General features: G+C 42.2%; 1 protein-coding gene across 2 annotated transcripts in view; it reads right to left on the reverse strand.

Annotated features, from left to right (window-relative positions):
• LOC311129003 (hypoxia-inducible factor 1-alpha inhibitor) overlaps window positions 1-22,397 on the reverse strand; it is a 33,162-nt gene that overhangs the window by 2,716 nt on the left and 8,049 nt on the right. Inside the window, exons 2-7 of one of the 2 annotated variants that reach the window (XM_084161238.1) lie at window positions 15,758-16,008; window positions 9,898-10,046; window positions 8,180-8,325; window positions 7,786-7,892; window positions 3,061-3,143; window positions 667-777 (exon numbers count right to left, since the gene is read on the reverse strand). In XM_084161238.1, the coding sequence (XP_084017364.1) occupies window positions 667-777; window positions 3,061-3,143; window positions 7,786-7,892; window positions 8,180-8,325; window positions 9,898-10,046; window positions 15,758-16,008 (847 nt within the window). The remainder of the gene's footprint in view (window positions 1-666; window positions 778-3,060; window positions 3,144-7,785; window positions 7,893-8,179; window positions 8,326-9,897; window positions 10,047-15,757; window positions 16,009-22,397) is intronic. The other variant, XM_084161239.1, reaches the window with a different exon arrangement.

Genomic DNA, 22,397 nt, shown 5'->3' on the forward strand with positions numbered 1-22,397 from the left:
CATAGACGCATTAAAACATAGTTGCATTAAAACAAAGGCAGTTGTTGGAAACATATAAGGGCCTACTATTAGGTAACATACTGTAGCTATAGCGTTGTTTCATTGAGTGTCCTGTCCTCCTGTGTTTGTCCTGTACCACATCCCCCCCTTCCTCCATTCACTCTGTGCCGAATCAGGTAGACCATAAATATTCCCAGTAATTGAGTTGCTGTCAGGGTCAGCGTTCTGGAGCCGCAAGGATTCCAGGCATGGCATGCTTTCTGCACTATTCCTACAGGACCAACTAAATACAGAGCAGCCAGATGGAATGTCATTCATTTGATGTCATGTTCTAGTTCTGGAACCAGCGAGAATCTTTATCTCAATGGAATCTCATTGGGACCTCAGAGCTGTGAAATCTCATTTGATGTTCTAGAAATGGTGTGACTCAGAATGACTCTGATGTAGTCATGTTCTAGTTCGGGAATCATTGTGTCGATGGGATCTTCGGTAGCCTGGTCCAGATATGTTTGTGCATAGGTTTAGCCACCACTTCTAGCTATGGCTGTCATGCCAGATATTACAACAATAGTCAGAGGTGTTGGCTTAAGCAGCACATACAGATACCAGGCTAGATCTTCCATAAATACTATCATAATATTCCACCTGTCTGTCCAGTTCCAGTACCTCGTGTGGGTCTCCCAGTGCCTCCCCCAGCATCTTCTCTATGTTTCTCATGATGGCCACCTTCTGATGGGCGCTCAATGGGTTTTCTATCCTCTTGGGCGTTGGCGCACCCTGGGGGAATGACAGATCATATAGTAAGGACAGAGATATAACATGTGCTCAAATTCTATTTCTATGAGTAAGGATGTATCATGGTGATCCAAGTTTATTTAAAATTACTAGTGAAGACAGCACATCCTGCTGAGTGAGAAATATATCCTTCAATGAAAAGTTACTAATTTCACCAATATTTTGACTCTAATGCTGCCTTCTTCAGGGCGCTACAACATTAGTTGACATGAATGTAGCAAAGGTGATACTGTCAGTGATACGAGACATGGTGACATATTTCAATGAGTACATACACTATATATACAAAAGTATGTGGACAGCCACACCCGTTGCTGACAGGTGCACCGCCATGCAATCTCCATAGACAAACATTGGCAGTAGAATGGCCTTACTGAAGAGCTCAGTGACTTTCAACGTAGCACCGTCATAGGATACCACCTTTCCAACAAGTCAGTTCATCAAATGTCTGCCCTGCTAGAGCTGCCCCGGTCAACTGTAAGTGCTGTTATTGTGAAGTGGAAACGTCTAGGATCAAAAACGGCTCAGCCGGGAAGTGATAGGCCACACAAGCTCACAGAATGGGACTGCCGAGTGCTGAAGCGCGTAAACATCGTCTGTCCTCAGTTGCAACACTCACTACCAAGTTTATGAATGATTTTCTAGTACATATGTTGTAGAATGAAACGCCTATATGCCTTAAATGTTTATGGATAAGAACCAATTAAAGGGTTAAAACAGAGCAGAGACATTTCTTTAGTGCAAATGCTGTGCTTCTGATAAAGAATGGTTCCCTCTAACTCCCCGCAGCTGGTCTGGGTATGTCAATGACATGTGACGGAGATAAAACTTCTCGTTGTGGCTGTGTGGAGATTGGAGTAACAATGGAACTAGTGTTATCACTTGTTTGTGCTTATGACCTGACACACATAGCCACATGCACATAGTCACAAGGAAAAACCATAGTGGCTCAGGGTCCTTGGAGGATGGCTGTTGGGAAAGGCTTAAATGTATGTTATGGACATGACATGTGTAAACCATGTTTAAGTATTAATTGATATGTTTTATAATGTGTTATGAAATGATAAGGGTAAAACAGAATGAACATGATTGATACTTTGTACTCCAGATGCATGCCTGGATAGTGAATATAGTCAATACAGAGTGTGATTGTTCTTTAACGTACGTATGTATATACTTTTTTGAGTCACGCCACCAATATAATGAGATAAGTGACAGAGGCCCCATTTAGAGAAGCGCACGTAGCCCTCGTGAGTAAACAACATGTGACACCGAAGGATGTTAATCATGTACATATAATGGAGTAACTGTGTAGGTTGTACAAGCATGACTATGCATTTGTGTCTGTATAAAAGGAGAGCTCCGGGTCAGGGCAAGCAGTTGTTCCATGGACCAGCTCGGCTTTGTTACGCTTTAATAAAGTATATTCTGAATTCACAAGGCCCGGTTTTTTGAGAGACATTTTTGAGTTAAACATTTCTACCACAAGTTCCAAACTGCCTCTGGAAGCAACATCAGCACAATAACTGTTCGTCGGGAGCTTCATGAAATGGGGTTTCCATGGCCAAGCAGCCGCACACAAGCCTAAGATCACCATGTGCAATGCCAAGCATCGGCTGGAGTGGTGTAAAGCTTTCCACCATTGGACTCTGGAGCAGTGGAAACGCGTTCTCTGGAGTGATAAATCACGCTTCATCATTTGGCAGTCCAACGGACTAATCTGGGTTTGGCGGATGCCAGGAGAACGCTACCTGCCCCAATGCATAGTGCCAACTGTCAAGTTTGGTGGAGGAGTAATAATGGTATGGGGCTGTTTTTCATGATTCGGTCTTAGCCCCTTAGTTCCAGTGAATGGAAATCTTAACGCTACAGCATACAATGACATTCTAGACGATTCTGTGCTTCCAACTTTGTGGCAACAGTTTGGGGATGGCCCTTTCCTGTTTCAGCATGACAATGCCCCTGTGCACAAAGCGAGGTCCATACAGAAATGGTTTGTCGAGATCTGTATGTAAGAACTTGTCTGGCCTGCACAGAGCCCTGACCTCAACCCCATCGAACACCTTTGGGATTAATTGGAACGCCGACTGCGAGCCAGGCCTAATTGTGGCTGAATGGAAGCAAGTCCCCGCAGCAATGTTTCAACATTTAGTGGAAAGCCTTCCCAGAAGAGTGGAGGCTGTTATAGCAGCAAAGGGGGGACCAACTCCATATTAATGCCCATGATTTTGGAATGAGATGTTCGGCGAGGAGGTGTCCACATACTTTTGGTCATGTAGTGTACCTTGTACCAGAAGTTGAGAGTGATGGTCACTCCACCACTCAGCAGGGACTCAATGTGGTGCCACCTGAATCAGCCATGAAACGAAAACAGAGCAGGATTAGCAGATCATTTACAATGTCACCAACAGGTCAAACTAACAAGTCTGGTTCCACAATGCCACAGTATTGGTATTTCAACGACAGCATTCTTAGTGAGAAAACAGCATCAGACACGCTACAGAACAACTCTTACTAATACATGGCTTAGTTACAGACACACTGTACATACCCTCACATTGTGAGATGGGGGGGGGGGGGTTCTACTAGGCTAACATATGGAATTGTTTTAAGATGGTCATACCAAGGATCATTTAGCTATTTGATTTAGAATTTTAGGACCCCTTCAGGTATCAAAATAAATATAAAACAATTATTTGATGAAACATTGAATTTGCCAAAACGGCTACTAGCCCATAGAAACACATTGAATAACATATTCATACATGGAAAAACATAGTCAAAAAATACATTAAAAGGACGTTTGTTTTAAAGTGCCTGTCCTATATTTGAAAGATAAGAAAGATCAGCAATGTTTTTTGTTCAGTTTTTTAAATCATATTTAATACATTTATGGGGGAACTAAAACTACCTTCTCCAAGCTCTGATGCTGCTGATGGTCATTAGTAGCCTACCAAACATGCTAACTGCCTGGTACTCAGCACTCTATTGTCCCTCTAATCATGCTGACATCAATGCAAATGTATTTAAAAATCTAAAATCACACACTTCATGAGAGCCCATGAGCACATGTTGCGCAACATTTCAATAGGCTATGCAATTGTGCGAGAAAACAGAGTGATGGCCTCCACTGAAAAGAGGATGATCAGCTTTCTATAGGCTAGGCCTACTATATTTATTTCTCAACATTCCTAATATTAAGCACATTGCTTATATTTACAACAGGAGTATAGCCTACCTGGCTGACACAAAAAAAATAACCACGGGAAAAGCATCCTCCATTCGCTATTTAAGTGCATAGATATGTATTTTCTCCGCTACCCCTGTTTCGATACAGGTGCATGATAATGGTCCATTCTAAATCAAAACAAATTTCACACATATATTATTTAAGTTTAAGTCAAGAATAGTCTGATGGGTAACAATATTAGCCTATCACTTGTGAATTATATACACTGCTCAAAAAAATAAAGGGAACACTTAAACAACACAATGTAACTCCAAGTCAATCACACTTCTGTGAAATCAAACTGTCCACTTAGGAAGCAACACTGATTGACAATAAATTTCACATGCTGTTGTGCAAATGGAATAGACAACAGGTGGAAATTATAGGCAATTAGCAAGACACCCCCAATAAAAGACTGGTTTTGCAGGTGGTGACCACAGACCACTTCTCAGTTCCTATGCTTCCTGGCTGATGTTTTGGTCACTTTTGAATGCTGGCGGTGCTTTCACTCTAGTGGTAGCATGAGACGGAGTCTACAACCCACCACACAAGTGGCTCAGGTAGTGCAGCTCATCCAGGATGGCACACCAATGCGAGCTGTGGCAAGAAGGTTTGCTGTGTCTGTCAGCGTAGTGTCCAGAGCATGGAGGCGCTACCAGGAGACAGGCCAGTACATCAGGAGACGTGGAGGAGGCCGTAGGAGGGCAACAACCCAGCAGCAGGACTGCTACCTCCGCCTTTGTGCAAGGAGGAGCAGGAGGAGCACTGCCAGAGCCCTGCAAAATGACCTCCAGCAGGCCACAAATGTGCACGTGTCTGCTCAAACGGTCAGAAACAGACTCCATGAGGGTGGTATGAGGGCCCGACGTCCACAGGTGGGGGTTGTGCTTATAGCCCAACACCGTGCAGGACGTTTGGCATTTGCCAGAGAACACCAAGATTGGCAAATTTGCCACTGGCGCCCTGTGCTCTTCACAGATGAAAGCAGGTTCACACTGAGCACGTGACAGACGTGACAGAGTCTGGAGACGCCGTGGAGAACGTTCTGCTGCCTGCAACATCCTCCAGCATGACCGGTTTGGCGGTGGGTCAGTCATGGTGTGGGGTGGCATTTCTTTGGGGGGCCGCACAGCCCTCCATGTGCTCGCCAGAGGTAGCCTGACTGCCATTAGGTACCGAGATGAGATCCTCAGACCCCTTGTGAGACCATATGCTGGTGCGGTTGGCCCTGGGTTCCTCCTAATGCAAGACAATGCTAGACCTCATGTGGCTGGAGTGTGTCAGCAGTTCCTGCAAGAGGAAGGCATTGATGCTATGGACTGGCCCGCCCGTTCCCCAGACCTGAATCCAATTGAGCACATTACATTTACATTTACATTTACAGTCATTTAGCAGACGCTCTTATCCAGAGCAACTTACAGTTAGTGATTACATTTTTTTTTTTTTATACTGGCCCCACATCTGGGACATCATGTCTCGCTCCATCCACCAATGCCACGTTGCACCACAGACTGTCCAGGAGTCGGCGGATGCTTTAGTCCAGGTCTGGGAGGAGATCCCTCAGGAGAACATCCGCCACCTCATCAGGAGCATGCCCAGGCGTTGTAGGGAGGTTATACAGGCACGTGGAGGCCACACACACTACTGAGCCTCATTTTGACTTGTTTTAAGGACATTACATCAAAGTTGGATCAGCCTGTAGTGTGGTTTTCCACTTAAATTTTGAGGGTTACTCCAAATCCAGACCTCCATGGGTTGATACATTTGATTTCCATTGATAATTTTTGTGTGATTTTGTTGTCAGCACATTCAACTATGTAAAGAAAAAAAGTATTTAATAAGATTATTTCATTCATTCAGATCTAGGATGTGTTATTTTAGTGTTCCCTTTATTTTTTTGAGCAGGGTATTATCACTTGTGAATGATGCCCAGCATAAGAAACAATGCCCTTTTTTTGCGACTTTTTCGAATCATAGTCGCACACCTCATAGGCCAATATGTTTTAATAAGGTTTGTATCACAACTAAAGTGCCAAACTTCTTAAAATTAAGCACATTAATCCGCTTTACAAGGGGTGTAGAGCCTAACTGGCATACATAAGCAGCGCGTGTTTCAAGTTTGGGGAACATAATTTTCACCATAAAAATGCACCTTTATAATAAAAGCATTACATGCATAATTGCATTTGCAGTCACTTTTGATAATGGTGTTTTCCGCTAATGGAACAGTTGCGCTTATAGCCTACTACCATGTGCGCATTGCTGCGCTTATAATGTGAAGAAATAGCCTAATAGTTTATCAACATTTTAAGCTAAACGTTCTGATCTGTTGCATCAGCCACATTGCGTAAAAAAGTTTTTTTGATGCTAGTGGTTGTATTAATTTGGGATCTATCGCATCCCACAACAGGCCCAGACTATGTTTGGAATATTTATTTCTCGCAGAGAATAGAATAGGTCGACCTTTGTACTATGGGGGATAGTAGATTGACATAGGCTATTGCTTTTGCTGGTTGTTAGGCCTACTCATCTTGTTGGCTGACTAAAAGTAAATGTGGACAGTTCTTCCAATATCTTCAATATGCACCTCGGAACTGGATAAGGATGCGCACAGTTGCGTCCCCGATGTGTCTGTCTTGACTTGTAGCCTGTGAGAAAGACCCGATCACGTGATGGAGCGCACAGCACTCAGGGAGAAGGGCACAATGGCCATGGGCACTATTTGCTTGATAATCACCGGCTGACGAAATTCCGTGACCGCCACAGCCCTAGTTGCACCCACCCCTTTTGCCCTCAGAACAATTCGTCAGGGAATGGTGCTAAAGCGTTCCACAGGGATGCTGGCCCATGTTGACTCTAATGCTTCCCAAAATTGTGTCAAGTTGGATGGATGTCCTGTAGGTTGTGGAACAATCTTGATACACACGGGAAACTGTTGAGCATGAAAAATCCAGCAGCATTGCAGTTCTTGACAAACCGATGCACCTGGCACCTACTACTATAACCCGTTCAAAGGCACTTAAAATATTTTGTCTTGCCCATTCACCCTCTGAATGGCACACATACACAATCCATGTCTCAATTGTCTCAAGGCTTAAAAATCCTTCTTTAACCTGTCTACTCCCCTTCATCTACACTGACTGAAGTGGATTTAAAAAGTGACATCAATAAGGGGATCATAGCTTTCACCTGGATTCACCTGGTCAGTCTATGTAATGGAAAGAGCAGGTGTCCTTAATGTTTTGTATACTTCCATAACTTTTTTACTGGTACCGGGCTACCTTCAGAAGAGTCTTGTGAGGCTTGTGGGCGTCCATAGAGGGGTCACATTAGTGTGTAGCCCAAACAGTTCGGAAGCTACAGACAGAAGTTGGCAGATTGGCGGTACCAACTTCAGATGAGTTCTGTGATTCTTGTGGGGGTCATAGAGCAAAACACCATCGGGTTCATGAAAGTCATCTTTCCATAGAGCGGTAATATTAGTTTTTAGGCCAAACCATTTGGACGCTAATGACGTTTTCGTGAGAAGACTGATTTTCAGGATGTCTCTTGGTCTGACAAACACAGCTGTTGCTCGGCCACCTTCCACCGCAGATGCGGAAGGCCGACATTGGCGGATGCAGTGGATTGAGACGCAGCCCATGCAAAAAAACATCTCTAGCTCAAACAGATGGATTTTGATGGGGAATTTTTTATTATGCCAATTAGATTTCCGTGGGGGGCGCGGACATCGACTCTAGGGGGTTTTAAACAGCTCTTACCAGTACATGGGGATGAAAAGAACATCTCCGGGGCCCACCACAGTCTCATAGCCCACTACATTCTTGAAGTTGGGAAACCTCTCATAGTCAGGGTTCTCAAAGTCAACCTACAAATGGCAAAAGCAAACTTGCTCTTAGTAGGATTAATAAAAAACAAACAGAAACAGTTGAGAAACAGAAAATCCACGCATATAACAAAAAAAACCACAGTGTTGTGTTTGACATATTCCACAAACCGCCTTACAGGTTTCAATTGGGACCACAAAGGAAATAAGTTCTCTACTTTTTTGTGATATCATCGATAATGATAATTTTTTTAATGCATTGTGTCCACATGTGAGGTTGATTGTGTTTTTAAATTGTCATATACATTTAATTAAAAAGTAGGGGTTACCTGGCTCTGTCTGTCACAGGGGTGGTGAACAGGGAAGGGGTAGAGACACTCAAACTGGTCCGGAGGGAACAGGATACACCTTTTGTAACCTTTAATTTGTGCAAAGAAGTTCTGCTGCTCGTCGTAATGGGCTGGCGTCACATTGCCTACAAACATTGAGCAGATCACCAGATTACCTGTCCGTCTATGGAAGTGCAACGCTCTTAAGCTAATTTAAGGTGAGTGGATTTCTTTCACAATGTCCTTTCCACAAGGCCTTTTACTGCATATTGAGACAGTAGTTCACTCTTTCCATCAGCAATATGTGGCACCCACATGGTAGATATACTGTATATAAATTCCTTGTCTGACATGACTAGGGAAATCACCTGCTAACCAAATCAAATTTTATTTGCCACATGCGCCAAATACAACATGTGTAGACATTACAGTGAAATGCTTACTTACAAGCCCTTAACCAACAATGCAGTTTTTAATTAAAAAATTTAAAAAAGCAAATCATTAAAGAGCAGCAGTAAAATAAAATAACAGTAAGGAAGTTATATACAGGGGGTACCGGTACAGAGTCAATGTGCGGGGGCACCAGTTAGTCGAGGTAATTGAGGTAATATGTACATGTGGGTAGAGTTAAAGTGACTATGCATAAATAATAAACAGAGTAGCAGCAGCGTAAAAGAGGGGGTTGGGGTGGGGGCAATGTAAATAGTCCGGGTAGCCATGATTAGCTGTTCAGGAGTCTTATGGCTTGGGGGACGAAGCTGTTAAGAAGCCTTTTGGACCTAGACTTGGCGCTCCGGTACCGCTTACCGTGCGGTAGCAGAGAGAACAGTCTATGACTAGGGTGGCTGGAGTCTTTGATAATTTATAGGGCCTTCCTCTGACACCGCCTGGTATAGAGGTCCTGGATGGCAGGAAGCTTGGCCCCAGTGATGTACTGGGCCGTACGCACTACCCTCTGTAGTGCCTTGCGGTCGGAGGCCGAGCAGTTGCCATACCAGGCGGTGATGCAACCAGTCAGGATGCTCTCGATGGTGCAGCTGTAGAACTCTTTGAGGATCTGAGGACCCATGCCAAGTCTTTTCAGTCTCCTGAGGGGGAATGGGCTTTTTGTGGGCATGGTCCCCATGCCTAGAAGCCCCAGGGTCCCTTCCTTACCCTCCATTCCTATAAACCCCTTAGTCCCTCACCCTCTTTACGTATAGGTTGTTACCCGCAATGCCTGTATGCATTGCTATATCCCTGCTATAGATCTCTTACCCTCCATGCCTATGAGCAGTAGGCTGGAGGTGAGGTGGCCCCAGTTCCTCTTACTCTGCTGCTTGGTGATCCAGCTACCTCTTATATCTATAGGCCGCAGCCAACTAGGGTCCCTAAAACCCCCTTAGTCCCGTACCCTAGAAGCCCTTCCTCAGTCCCTTCCACAGGTTGGCATTTATTGGGATGACTCATGTACTGGAGGCAGCTCTACAGGGCGGTCACTAGCTGGCACAGCCACAAAGTTATAAAATCTGATTTGAAACATAACCCTAACCACAATGTTAACCTTATAACCAACCCTAACCTTAAATGAAGACGAAAAAGCTCATTTTAGTTTTCATGATTTCTTTACGCTATAGTCAATTTTGACTTTGTGGCTGGCCCATTTAGCGGAAATCACTCAGCTCTGCCTCCAGGGCAAGATTTATCCCAATAAACGTCAACCTGCGTCCCTTCCTTACCCTCCATGCCTATGAGCAGCAGGTTGGAGGTGAGCTGGCCCCAGTTCCTCTTGCTCTGCTGCTTGTTGATCCAGTTCCAGTTGAAACCCAGGAAGTCCACCACAATCTTCCTGCCAACGGTGTCGTTCAGGGTCTGCTGCAGGTACACCCTGGGAGGATGAATAGAACACAATAGAATAAGTCCATCTGTGGTGACGGAAATGGATCTTACATTTTCACATTTTAGTCATTTAGCAGACAGTGAGTGCATACATTTTCATACTGGTCCCCGTGGGAATCGAACCCACAACCCTGGCATTGCAAGCGCCATGCTCTACCAACTGAGCTACATGGGACACATCTTCTGCTTTGCACATATTTTCGAAGGAGCACAGCCAGAGAGAGAGCTGCAGTGCTGTGCCCCTGGAGCTAGTTGTGGAGCAGAATGTGGATAGAGACACAAAGACAGGATAAGACTGATAAGACTGTCCTTCATGCAGTCCAAAGTAGGGGTAATGCTGTAACTGTAGAGTCTACTGATTAATGCAAAAGGGTTGGAACTGTAGTGGGGCAATTCCATGGTAACAGAATGATGCTGAGATTATTCACCTTAAAAATGTATGCCATACAAAAACCATTGATATCAGATTGTTTTTCTGTAGTAGTGCCGAGCGACTAACTGACATTTCTGTTATTTTTCGGTTTTTAAAACAACTAATTGACCGACGTCGGTTCAATTATTTGAATTCCATTTCATTCTGGGGGTTTTTCTGTGCGCTTGAGGCACAGTTTATCTAGAGATAAATCAGATCAAGCCCAAACGCTGAGATGTAGTAGGGAGTTGTAGATTCCAACAGGCCAATATTCTACATAGTTTAGTGTAGGAAATGTGGTAATGAACTACAATGACCATAATCTATTGTGCGCCCGTCTACTTGTCCAGTCTGTGTGGAGCAGACACAGAGACAGAGAATACAGAATGCGCGATCGAGAGGGATAGAAAGCATTTGCTTCGTGAGGTATTCACCACCTGAAAATACATGATCTAAGTGATTGATAGTTGGTGTTCAGCAGTCATAAAATAATGCTTTATTTACTTTGAACTACTAAAACAGTGATTTTGTCAGGCAGCATAGGCAGAAGCTCTATAGAGATGAGATGATGACTTGGAATGAAATAAGTCATCAAATAAAACAAATGTAATATACACAACAACTGAAATATTTTATTAAAGCAAAGTAATGTGACCAAATTATGGATAATAAGTGATAAGCAGTAATAAGCAGTCATTACCATCATGGGACTTTTTATTAATTGCTTTATACTGTGTTGTTACAGCATTGAACCCACATAATGCTATTAATGTCCCAAAAAAATATCGAAAACATTTTTCTTTTTTTTTATAATCGAACCAACCTCCAAAAGCACTAAATCGCTTTATTTCGACCCGAACCATGAACAACAGCCCCAGACCATTATTCCTCCTCCACCAAACTTTACAGTTGGCACTATGCATTGGGGCAGGTAGAGTTCTCCTGGCATCGGCCAAACCCAGATTCATCCATTGGACTGCCAGATGGTGAAGCGTGATTCATCACTCCAGAGAACGCGTTTCCACTGCTCCAGAGTCCAATAGCGGCGAGCTTTACACCACTGCAGCCGACGCTTGGCATTGCGCATGGTGATCTTAGGCTTGCGTGCGGCTGCTTGGCCATGGAAACCCATTTCAAGAAGCTCCTGACGAACAGTTATTCTGCTGACATTGCTTTCAGAGGCAGATTGGAACTCGGTAGATGGTGTTGCAACTGAGGACAGATGATTTTTACGCGCTACGAGCTTCAGCACTCGGGGGTCCCATTCTGTGAGCTTGTGTGGCCTATCACGTCGCGGCTGAGACGTTTTTGCTCCTAGACGTTTCCACTTCACAATAACAGCACTTACAGTTAACCAGGGCAGCTCTAGAACGGAATAAATTTGACGAACTGACTTGTTGGAAAGGTGGCATTCAATGACGGGGCCACGTTGAAAGTCACTGAGCTCTTCAGTAAGGCCATTCTACTGCCAATGTTTGTCTATGGAGATTGCATGGCTGTGTGCTCGATTTTATACACCCGTCAGCAACGGCGGTGGCTGAAATAGCCGAATCCACAGATTTGAAGGGGTGTCCACATACTTTTGTATATACAGTGAGGGAAAAAAAGTATTTGATCCCCTGCTGATTTTGTATGTTTGCCTACTGACAAAGAAATGATCAGTCTATAATTTTAATGGTAGGTTTATTTGAACAGTGAGAGACAGAATAACAACAACAAAATCCAGAAAAACGCATGTCAAAAATGTTATAAATTGATTTGCCTTTTAATGAGGGAAATAAGTATTTGACCCCTCTGCAAAACATGACTTAGTACTTGGTGGCAAAACCCTTGTTGGCAATCACAGAGGTCAGACGTTATTTGTAGTTGGCCACCAGGTTTGCACACATCTCAGGAGGGATTTTGTCCCACTCCTCTTTGCAGATCTTCTCCAAGTCATTAAGGTTTCGAGGCTGACGTTTGGCAACTCAAACCTTCAGCTCCCTCCATAGATTTTCTATGGGATTAAGGCCTGGAGACTGGCTAGGCCACTCCAGGACCTTAATGTGCTTCTTCTTGAGCCATTCCTTTGTTGCCTTGGCCGTGTGTTTTGGGTTGTTGTCATGCTGGAATACCCATCCACGACCCATTTTCAATGCCCTGGCTGAGGGAAGGAGGTTCTCACCCAAGATTTGACGGTACATGACCCCGTCCATCGTCCCTTTGATGCGGTGAAGTTGTCCTGTCCCCTTAGCAGAAAAACACCCCCAAAGCATAATGTTTCCACCTCCATGTTTGACGGTGGGGATGGTGTTCTTGGGGTCATAGGCAGCATTCCTCCTCCTCCAAACACTGCGAGTTGAGTTGATGCCAAAGAGCTCGATTTTGGTCTCATCTGACCACAACACTTTCACCCAGTTCTCCTCTGAATCATTCAGATGTTCATTGGCAAACTTCAGACGGGCATGTATATGTGCTTTCTTGAGCAGGGGGACCTTGCGGGCGCTGCAGGATTTCAGTTCTTCACGGCGTACTGTGTTAGCAATTGTTTTCTTGGTGACTATGGTCCCAGCTGCCTTGAGATCATTGACAAGATCCTACCGTGTAGTTCTGGGCTGATTCCTCACCGTTCTCATGATCATTGCAACTCCACGAGGTGAGATCTTGCATGGAGCCCCAGGCCAAGGGAGATTGACAGTTCTTTTGTGTTTCTTCCATTTGTGAATAATCGCACCAACTGTTGTCACCTTCTCACCAAGCTGCTTGGCAATGGTCTTGTAGCCCATTCCAGCCTTGTGTAGGTCTACAATCTTGTTCCTGACAACCTTGGAGAGCTCTTTGGTCTTGGCCATGGTGGAGAGTTTGGAATCTGATTGATTGATTGCTTCTGTGGACAGGTGTCTTTTATACAGGTAACAAACTGAAATTAGGAGCACTCCCTTTAAGAGTGTGCTCCTAATCTCAGCTCGTTACCTGTATAAAAGACACCTGGGAGCCAGAAATCTTTCTGATTGAGAGGGGGTCAAATACATATTTCCCTCATTAAAATGCTAATCAATTTATAACATTTTTGACATGCATATTTCTGGATTTTGTTGTTGTTATTCTGTCTCTCACTGTTCAAATAAACCTACCATTAAAATTATAGACTGATCATTTCTTTGTCAGTGGGCAAACGTACAAAATCAGCAGGGGATCAAATACTTTTTCCCCCTCACTGTATAGTGTATTTAATAAATACAAGAGACCAGCTAAATTGATAAATGAGTGTGGCGGTAAAGCAGAAACAAAGGCATCTAGTGGTCAAATGTAAATGTAAAATGTAAAATGTAAATGTCAAAACTTGGTACTTTCACACTACTTTATGGTAAATAATGAAAGCGACTAATTTCTCTGAACAGGGGGAAAAGAAACATCACCAGATTCACAGGGAATACATTACATAGTATGGAGACGCAATACTCCAAGCCACAGCTTCATATTACTTGTCAAACATAGAGAACTGATACTGTCTACTGGTTGTTGGGGTGGGACTGGCATGGGGTATGCGGGGTCCGTGGGTGGCTTTTGAATTTTTTTGGATATTCCTCATGTCTTACTCATTGGTAAGAAGAAGTTTGGTCCAAATTGGATGTGGGGTACTATATTTATTGAATCCTATAAATGAAAATAGCCAATTCGGGTGCAATCAATTAGCTTAATTTCTCAAAGATCAAATTATAATAATGTTTCAGGAATGCTAAACTACAGAAACGATTTCAGAACAATCTGAGATAGTGGGTGTTGAAATCCTCTTTCTTGTGCTTTTTGAGGCGGAACGACCCTGATTGCAAAGTTAAACAAAACATACAACTATGCACAAGGACTACTTTCAACAACAAAAAATAATAATATTAATAATAATAATAATAATTCCACTTTGACATTATGAGCTTGTGCGTGTAGTCCAGTGACACAATCTCAATTGAATCAAGGGGTGTGAATACTTTCTGCAGGCACTGTAACAGCATACAAGTGGAAGGGAGGACAGTAGCAGGCGACCCAACTGTGGTTTGTGACTATCATTTCCCATTTTAGCCAATTAAATTGCAGTCATTCAGTTACAGATTGTGACAGAATGACAAGTTTGAATCACTTAATAAATCATAAACAAAATTGTTATCAGTAAAAACACTAACTAATTGGTAGGTCTACCTTTACTTGTTACTTCTGTGAACTTTCATTATCCTCCCTCATGATGGAGAGAAATTAGAAAATATCTTAAAGATGTGTTTTTTTTGTAAGAGAATGACTAGACACTAGGCAATATTTCTTAAACTTACAGAAGGCAAATCATTTTAGCAAAATGAAATATAGATGTTGATATTAGTAGGCAAGTGTCTCCACTTCAACAATATTGTGTTTTTATGTATTTCTAATACCTTTAAGACTTTCTGGTGGACGTTTCCTAAGACCCCTTTTCCATCCGTTGGACCAGAAATCAAAGCCTTTGCTTATTCCTAATTTAAGGATGGAAAATTGTTGAAACAATTTAAAAAATAAAAATATATGTGCTGCTGTAAACCCATTGGTGCACACAGATATCCAGAGCAATTAAGCAGAATGTAATAGAATAGGGACAGTTGAACTGCAAAGCACTTCCACTTATCAGGAGTCAAGTGTACTTGTTTATGTGCGTCAGGAAATGAAAGCTTGTCTTGCCAATATAAATGTTCCACTCGGCTCAGGAGAAAGCATTCCTTTCCAAACCACAAAGAAGGATTTGAATCAGAATCAGAAAACAGTATTGCCATGCAACAAATGTTGCAAGGAATCTTTGCACAAAACCACCACAACAGTAGAAACTTGACAGAAAACTTAATTTGACTGAATAAACCTACAGTACGTGGACACAAGCAGCAAGCATTAGTTCTAAGGAAGAGGGCTCAGTGCAGTGAGTGATGAGTGCGTGCATGTGTCCCAGGCCAAGTAACTCAGTCAGGTGAGAGTGGTACAAAGTGTTCCCAAGGTGCCGGCGTAAACGCTAAGTCATTCTCCACAGCGATGTATTTCAGTTCCTGCATTAGATTTAATTGAACTCACTCAACACCTTACTTTCCACTGCTGAGCACTTGCCAGCACACCTGCAATGTAAACACCTAGACTGGATAGCATTTAATAATTTTTTATTCAGCATTGAGAAAATGTCTAATCTTTCTAATCAACTGTCCCTAAGGACCTAGCTCAAATGCAGCAAGACAGCAGATCAAACAGCAGATCATCCTCCCTTAAAATATGGTTTCATATACCCATTTAGACAAACACATTACCTCACATCTCCTCCCTCTTCCTGTGTTTTATGCATTTTCTCCACAAAATCAGAGAATTTCATGTCTATCCGTCGAGACTTGGGTGTAAAGTTCTCAAAGTTGGCCATTTTCTTCTCATCATAGTAGAGGAATTTGTGGTTTTCCGCGATGTACACAGAGAAGTCCCCGCTCCCAATGTTGTCCTGCAGGTACGGGATGTCCCACTTGAGAGCCGGATACACTAGATTGGTGTCTGTTAAAACCACTGGTTCCTGGAAACAAAAAAAGTAGGATATGTTAGATAAGACTTGAATAACAGAAATGGATGGAATTAAGCTTTTCATCACATTAACGAAAACAGCATACACGCAAAGACTGCATGTACTCTGATCTTCTCATTCCTTATAATCTAGGACTGAAGCAAGCAAAAATGTTATTCAAAAGGCAGCCAACAAGTGCTCAGCATATGTGGGAACTCCTTCAAGACTGTTGGAAAAGCATTCCAGGTGAAGCTGGTTGAGAGAATGCCAAGAGTGTGCAAAGCTGTCATCAAGGCAAAGGATGGCTACTTTAAAGAATCTAAAATATATTTTGATTTGTTTAACACTTTTCTGGTTACTACACGATTCCATGTGTTATTTCATAGTTTTGATGTCTTCACCATTATTCTACAATGTAGAAAATAGTAAAAAATAAAGAAAAACCCTTGAATGAGTAGGTATGTCCAAACCTTTGACTGGTACTGTAAGTATTCAGACCCTTTACTCAGTACTTTGTTGAAGCACCTTTGGCAGCGATTACAGTCTCGAGTCTTCTTGGGTATGACACTACAAGCTTGGCACACCTTTATTTGGGGAGTTTCTCCCATTCTTCTCTGCAGATCCTCTCAAGCTCTTTCAGGTTGGATGGGGAGTGTTCCTGCACAGCTATTTTCAGGTTTCTCCAGAGATGTTCGATCGGGTTTAAGTCCAGGCTCTGGCTGGGCCACTCAAGAACATTCAGAGACTTGTCTTGAAGCCACTCCTGCATTGTCTTGGCTGTGTGCTTAGGGTCGTTGTCCTGTTGGAAGGTGAACCTTCGCCCTAGTTTGAGGTTCTGAGCGCTGTGGAGCAGGTTTTCATCAAGAATCTCTCTGTACTTTGCTCCGTTCATCTTTCCCTCGATGCTGACTAGTCTCCCAGTCCCTGCAGCTGAAAACATCCCCACAGCATGCTGCTGCCACCACCATGCTTCACCGTAGGGATGAATGGTATTGCCAGGTGATGAGTGGTGCCTGGTTTCCTCCAGACGTGACGCTTGGCATTCAGACCAAAGAGTTCAATCTTGGTTTCATCAGACCAGATAAAAACATTTATCATGGTCTGAGAGTCCTTTAGGTGCCTTTTGGCAAACTCCAAGTGGGATTTCATGTGCCTTTTACTGAGGAGTGGCTTCCGTCTGGCCACTCTACCATAAAGGCCTGATTGGTGGAGTGCTGCAGAGATGTTTGTCCTTCTGGAAGGTTCTCCCATCTCCACAGAGGAAATCTGGAGCTCTGTCAGAGTGGCCATCGGGTTCTTGATCACCTCCCTGACCAAGGCCCTTCTCCCCAGATGCTCAGCTCTAGGAAGAGTCTTGGTGGTTCCAAACTTCTTCCATTTAAGAATGATGGAGGCCACTGTGTTCTTGGGGACCTTCAATGCTGCAGAAACATTTTGGTACCCTTCCCCAGATCTGTGCCTTGACACAATCCTGTCTCGGAGCTCTACGGACAATTCCTTCGACCTCATGGCTTAGTTTTTGCTCTGACATGCACTGTCAACTGTGGGACCTTATATAGACAGGTGTGTGCCTTTCCAAATCATGTCCAATCAATTGAATTTACCACAGGTGGACTCCAATCAAGTTGTAGAAACATCTCAAGGATGATTAATGGAAACAGGATGCACCTGAGCTCAATTTCGAGTCTCATAGCAAAGGGTCTGAATACTTATTTAAATAAGGTATTTCTTTTTTCTTTCTTTTTTTTTATACATTTGCAAAAATTTCTAAAACCCTGTCTTTGCTTTGTCATTATGGAGTATTGTGTGTAGATTGATGAGGAAACATTTTTATTTAATCCATTTTAGAATAAGGCTGTAACTTAACAAAATGTGGAAAAGGTGAAGGGGTCTGAATACTTTCCGAAAGCACTGTCTATGCATTAAATATCATTATATATCTAATCAGTTTTCCTATTTGATAGTTAGGCTATATTCAGACCAAAGTGAAATGCATGGGGAATTCCTCAATATATACAAGCTATTAGTATTAATATGTTATACAAATTTGATCCTTATGCATGTAGCAAAGAAAGGCACACCTGTTTCTGACAAATAGGAAGCGCCTGTATAACCATGTGTATCAACAACATTGTGGTTCGTTGGCAGGCAGCGTGATTGATGGTCCCATTGGACACAAGTGGCAAACACTATGTGACTGTAGGAACATAGGCTGTGACTGTAGGAACATAGGCTGTCGTAGAACCGACCGGGAGCGAACAAGCGCGCTCTGCCGCTGCGCTGTATGCTTTATGAAATGTCACTTTCACTAGCGCAGCCCATACAGTAAGACCGCAAGCAGGGCGGAAGCAAGAGGCAAGATACACTGAATTCATTCATTATGAATAGGAGGATACTGAAGTTCCATTTCAACAGACTATGTTATTTGACTTAACGTCTGTGCAACAGACGCTATATTACCATCATTTCATTTAAACTGCAAATTGTTGGTCTACTCAATTCGGTGCTGTTGCGGTAGCCTTAATCTGAATCCTACAGCTGCGGAACACAGTCGGTTTTTTCAATATGGTTGTGACATGACATCAAGGCGTTTTAAGTTTGGACATTGTGCCTTACAAGCTGTCAGACCCAAACCAAAACAACTAATTCACCTCCTAGCCATCATTGCTCTGTTTCTGGTCAAGACTCAACCCCTCCACCTTCACTGGGAGTTCACCACAGGTCGTAAGTTGGACCACCATCCTTTTCGTACTTTCCTACTTTCCTCTCAAAAAGCTATATTTGGATCACACAGGCAACTGGCCTCACACTGCTCATGACAGCATGATTCTAATCAAAATAGCTGAATAAAGACCAAGGAATAAAAAGTGATTTGCATACAGAAAAATGTACTTTGCAGATGGATCTCACAGTACACAACACAGTTAGGCCTAGATGTCCCATGCACAATACTGTTGTGCACCTAGCCCTGCATATGGGACATAACTGATGCTCACTACAGTCCACTGTTATGTGAACAGTTACAAAGTTACACAGTAATAGCCAAGATGTCCCATATGCATCCATAGTACCACACCTGCTATACTGATTTACTATAATGGTACGTGCATTCCAGTGTTATAACAGAGGGTCATTTCCATGTAAAAGGACCCATGAGCACCAACATGTGAAGTTCATAGGAGCATGTCAAATTGGGTGTCAAATGTAAGCCAAGAGTCTACATTTTTCAACCATTTTCCATCCTGGAAATTAAGAACAAGCAAAGGCTTTGATTTCTTGTCAAAAGGGGATCTTAGAAAAGGTGGTCTTAGAAAACATCTACCAGTTGGAGCATAACTAACAAAATCACAGTTAACGTAAATGTACGCCTCATCCAGTATAAACTAATATATATAATTAATTATACAAGAGACAAAATTAACAAATTCTACAGCACAACGGCAAAGTAATGTCTTAAGTGTAAAACTAATAATGACTCCATAATCCATGCTTTCTGGGAATGCTATAATGTCCGGAAGTTGTGTGCGGAGCTAGAAAGTTGGCTGTCAGAAGTATTACAATGTAAACTTACTTTTAATCCGTTTGTCTGCATATTTCAAGACATGGCATATGGTAGTGTAGTGAGATAACCAATGAGCTGGAAGATTCTCTTCTCACTCATCTTGAAAAAAACATATACTAAAAACATGGAAATCAATCAATCAACCATCATTAACACAATTGAAAAATTAATGATTTATTATTTAAATAGCATGAGCGACCGAGAAAAACAAATTGCTATAATTTAAGGCCAAGTATGTTGTTGTTCGTTTGTATCTGGAGTGGTAAAAAAAAAAGAGTAAAAAATTAGAACAGATCTACCAGAAAAAGTCTTAGAAGGTATCAGAAATACATCAAAACACAACCATGTTGAAGTAAAGACCCTTGCCAACTAATATCAACACTTATGTAGTTGGTCTGGAACTAACCAAATCTGAACCAATCATAGACGCCTATGTTTCACAGGTTTGGACAGTACAGTACCTTACAGTGGAGTACAGCACAGTAAAGAAAAGTAGAGTATAGTTCAGTACAGTACATTACAGTAAAGAAAAGTAGGAGTATAGTTCAGTACAGTACATTACAGTAAAGAAAAGTAGGAGTATAGTTCAGTACAGTACAGCACAGTAAAGAAAATAAAAATAGAGTATGGTTCAGTAGAGTACAGCACAGTAAAGAAAATAAAAATAGAGTATGGTTCAGTAGTGTACAGCACAGTAAAGAAAATAAAAATAGAGTATGGTTCAGTAGTGTATAGTTCAGTACAGTATATTACAGTAAAGAAAAGTATAGTAAAGCACAGTAAAGAAAAGTAGAGTATAGTTCAGTACAGTACAGTAAAGAAAGGAGAGTATAGTTCAGTACAGTGATGTACTGTAGAGTAGCATAGAGTAGAGTTCAGTACAGTACACAGTAGTGCACACTAGAGTTCAGTACACTATAATATACTGTACTGAACTCTACTGTTCTGTGCTGTGCCGTACTCTGTGATGTACTTTGATGAACTTGTGAAACATAGATGTCTATGTTTGGAAAGCACAGTATAGTATAGTACAGTACAGCAGAGCACAGTAGTGTACAGTACAGTAAAAAAAAGTATAGTTCAGTACAGTACTGTACAGTAGAACGCTTACATGTGTTTTTGTAGAGCAAAACTTTTTTGTGGAAGGTACTACACAGCGCACAGACCTCCTCATGCACTCAACATCGTCGAGATATGTCGAGTTTCCTTGTAGGCGGGGCTATCTTGTGGGGAAACTGTGAAGCCAGCTATATAGCCTATTAACTGTTTCTGTTTATGAGTATTTTATTAAAGAATGTGAAACAATGTGTCTGTTTGCTGCTTTTCATTAAATCATGCATAACTGTTCTTTATATGGCCTAAAATAAATGTGTTCATATGGGCAGAATATTATCTATAGGCTATAGCATACCGAATTCTGATCAGTTATGAAAATAGAACATTCCATGCCAAATAATTATCTGGTAAAAGGCCGACATTTGGATATTTCAATTTTAAAAAACCTGTCACATGACTATAGAAATTGAAACATTGAGATTTTAGAGACACAAAGTAACAATAGCCTATGATTAAAGGGTTAGGCTTTACTGGGCTCTCACCATCATCATTATCATTATTCACATCATTCCAATTTAATCAAGTCACAATTATCAGCTTTGATACTGACATCAGTGATCAGGCTTTCAGAGTGAGGTGAGACACATGGGTAGGCCTACCAAAGGAAAACAGTCTGAAAACGAAAATGATTATGAAATTCAAGCCACAGAAATCCATGTTTATATAAAATGTCTGCCTTTCCCCCTACATTTTAAACAGCCTAATAAGCCCATTTAATATAGGAAAACATCACCAATTCCATTTGGCGTATGTCCTTTCATTTAGTCTCAATATGATACCGAAAATGGACGCCATTTCAAAAGAACAGATTACCATATTGAGTTGACTCTATAGGCCACGGATGGCCAACTCCAGTCCTCTGGGGCCTGACTTTTGCCCCAGCCCAAGCTAACACATCTGACACCAATAATCAACTAATCATGATCTTCAGTTTAGAACGCAATTAGTTTCATCAGCTGTGTTGATTAGGGATGGGGGGAAAGTTTGACACCACTCCGGCCCCTGAGCACTGTAGTTTCCCATCCCTGCTATGTGCACATAAACTGAAGGAGACTATTTTAGTATTTTATTAACTTAAGATTCTCACCAAGACAGGCAGACAAACAGTACAGTAGGCTAAACAGTGCACAAAAACAGTATAGGCTATTTCAAGAGATTTAACTGAATGAATGCAAATGTACGCTGCTAATGAACAATAACTATGTCCAATCCATTACCTTTGAAACTGTCCTCTTTGAACTGCCAGATCTAAATAAATGGGTTGGATGGATGGCTTCAATAGTCCAGCAATCGAATTGCAAGTCGTTCATATGCTAATAATCCAAATATTCTGCTTAAAAAGACCTTGCACTGCTACCCTCAGCTTTTATTATTTTTAGAGGTCAGAACAAGCAACCGGGACGTCACCAGAGTTTCATAACCAGGGGCATGAAGGCTACACCTACAGACGGGAGCGACAAACCGCAAATAAGTCCTTCTGGAAGTGCACCGAATATGATGCTTTCGAATGCCGAGGTTGACGGGGTTATCTTCAAATTATGCTGGATACGCTGTTCTTTCAGCGCCCGGAACATCAACTGGAGGAGCTCCTGACATACTTTCAGGCAACATGGGTTGGGGAGAAGGTCGGACGCATTGGAAGAAAGCGAATGTTTCCCATATGTCTTGTTTAACATAATAATGGCTTTATTATTTGTATTATTGACGATAGCATGCCCAAGGC

The sequence above is a fragment of the Coregonus lavaretus genome (assembly GCF_964263955.1).
Source record: "Coregonus lavaretus genome assembly, chromosome: 1".
Taxonomy (NCBI): Eukaryota; Metazoa; Chordata; class Actinopteri; order Salmoniformes; family Salmonidae; genus Coregonus; species Coregonus lavaretus.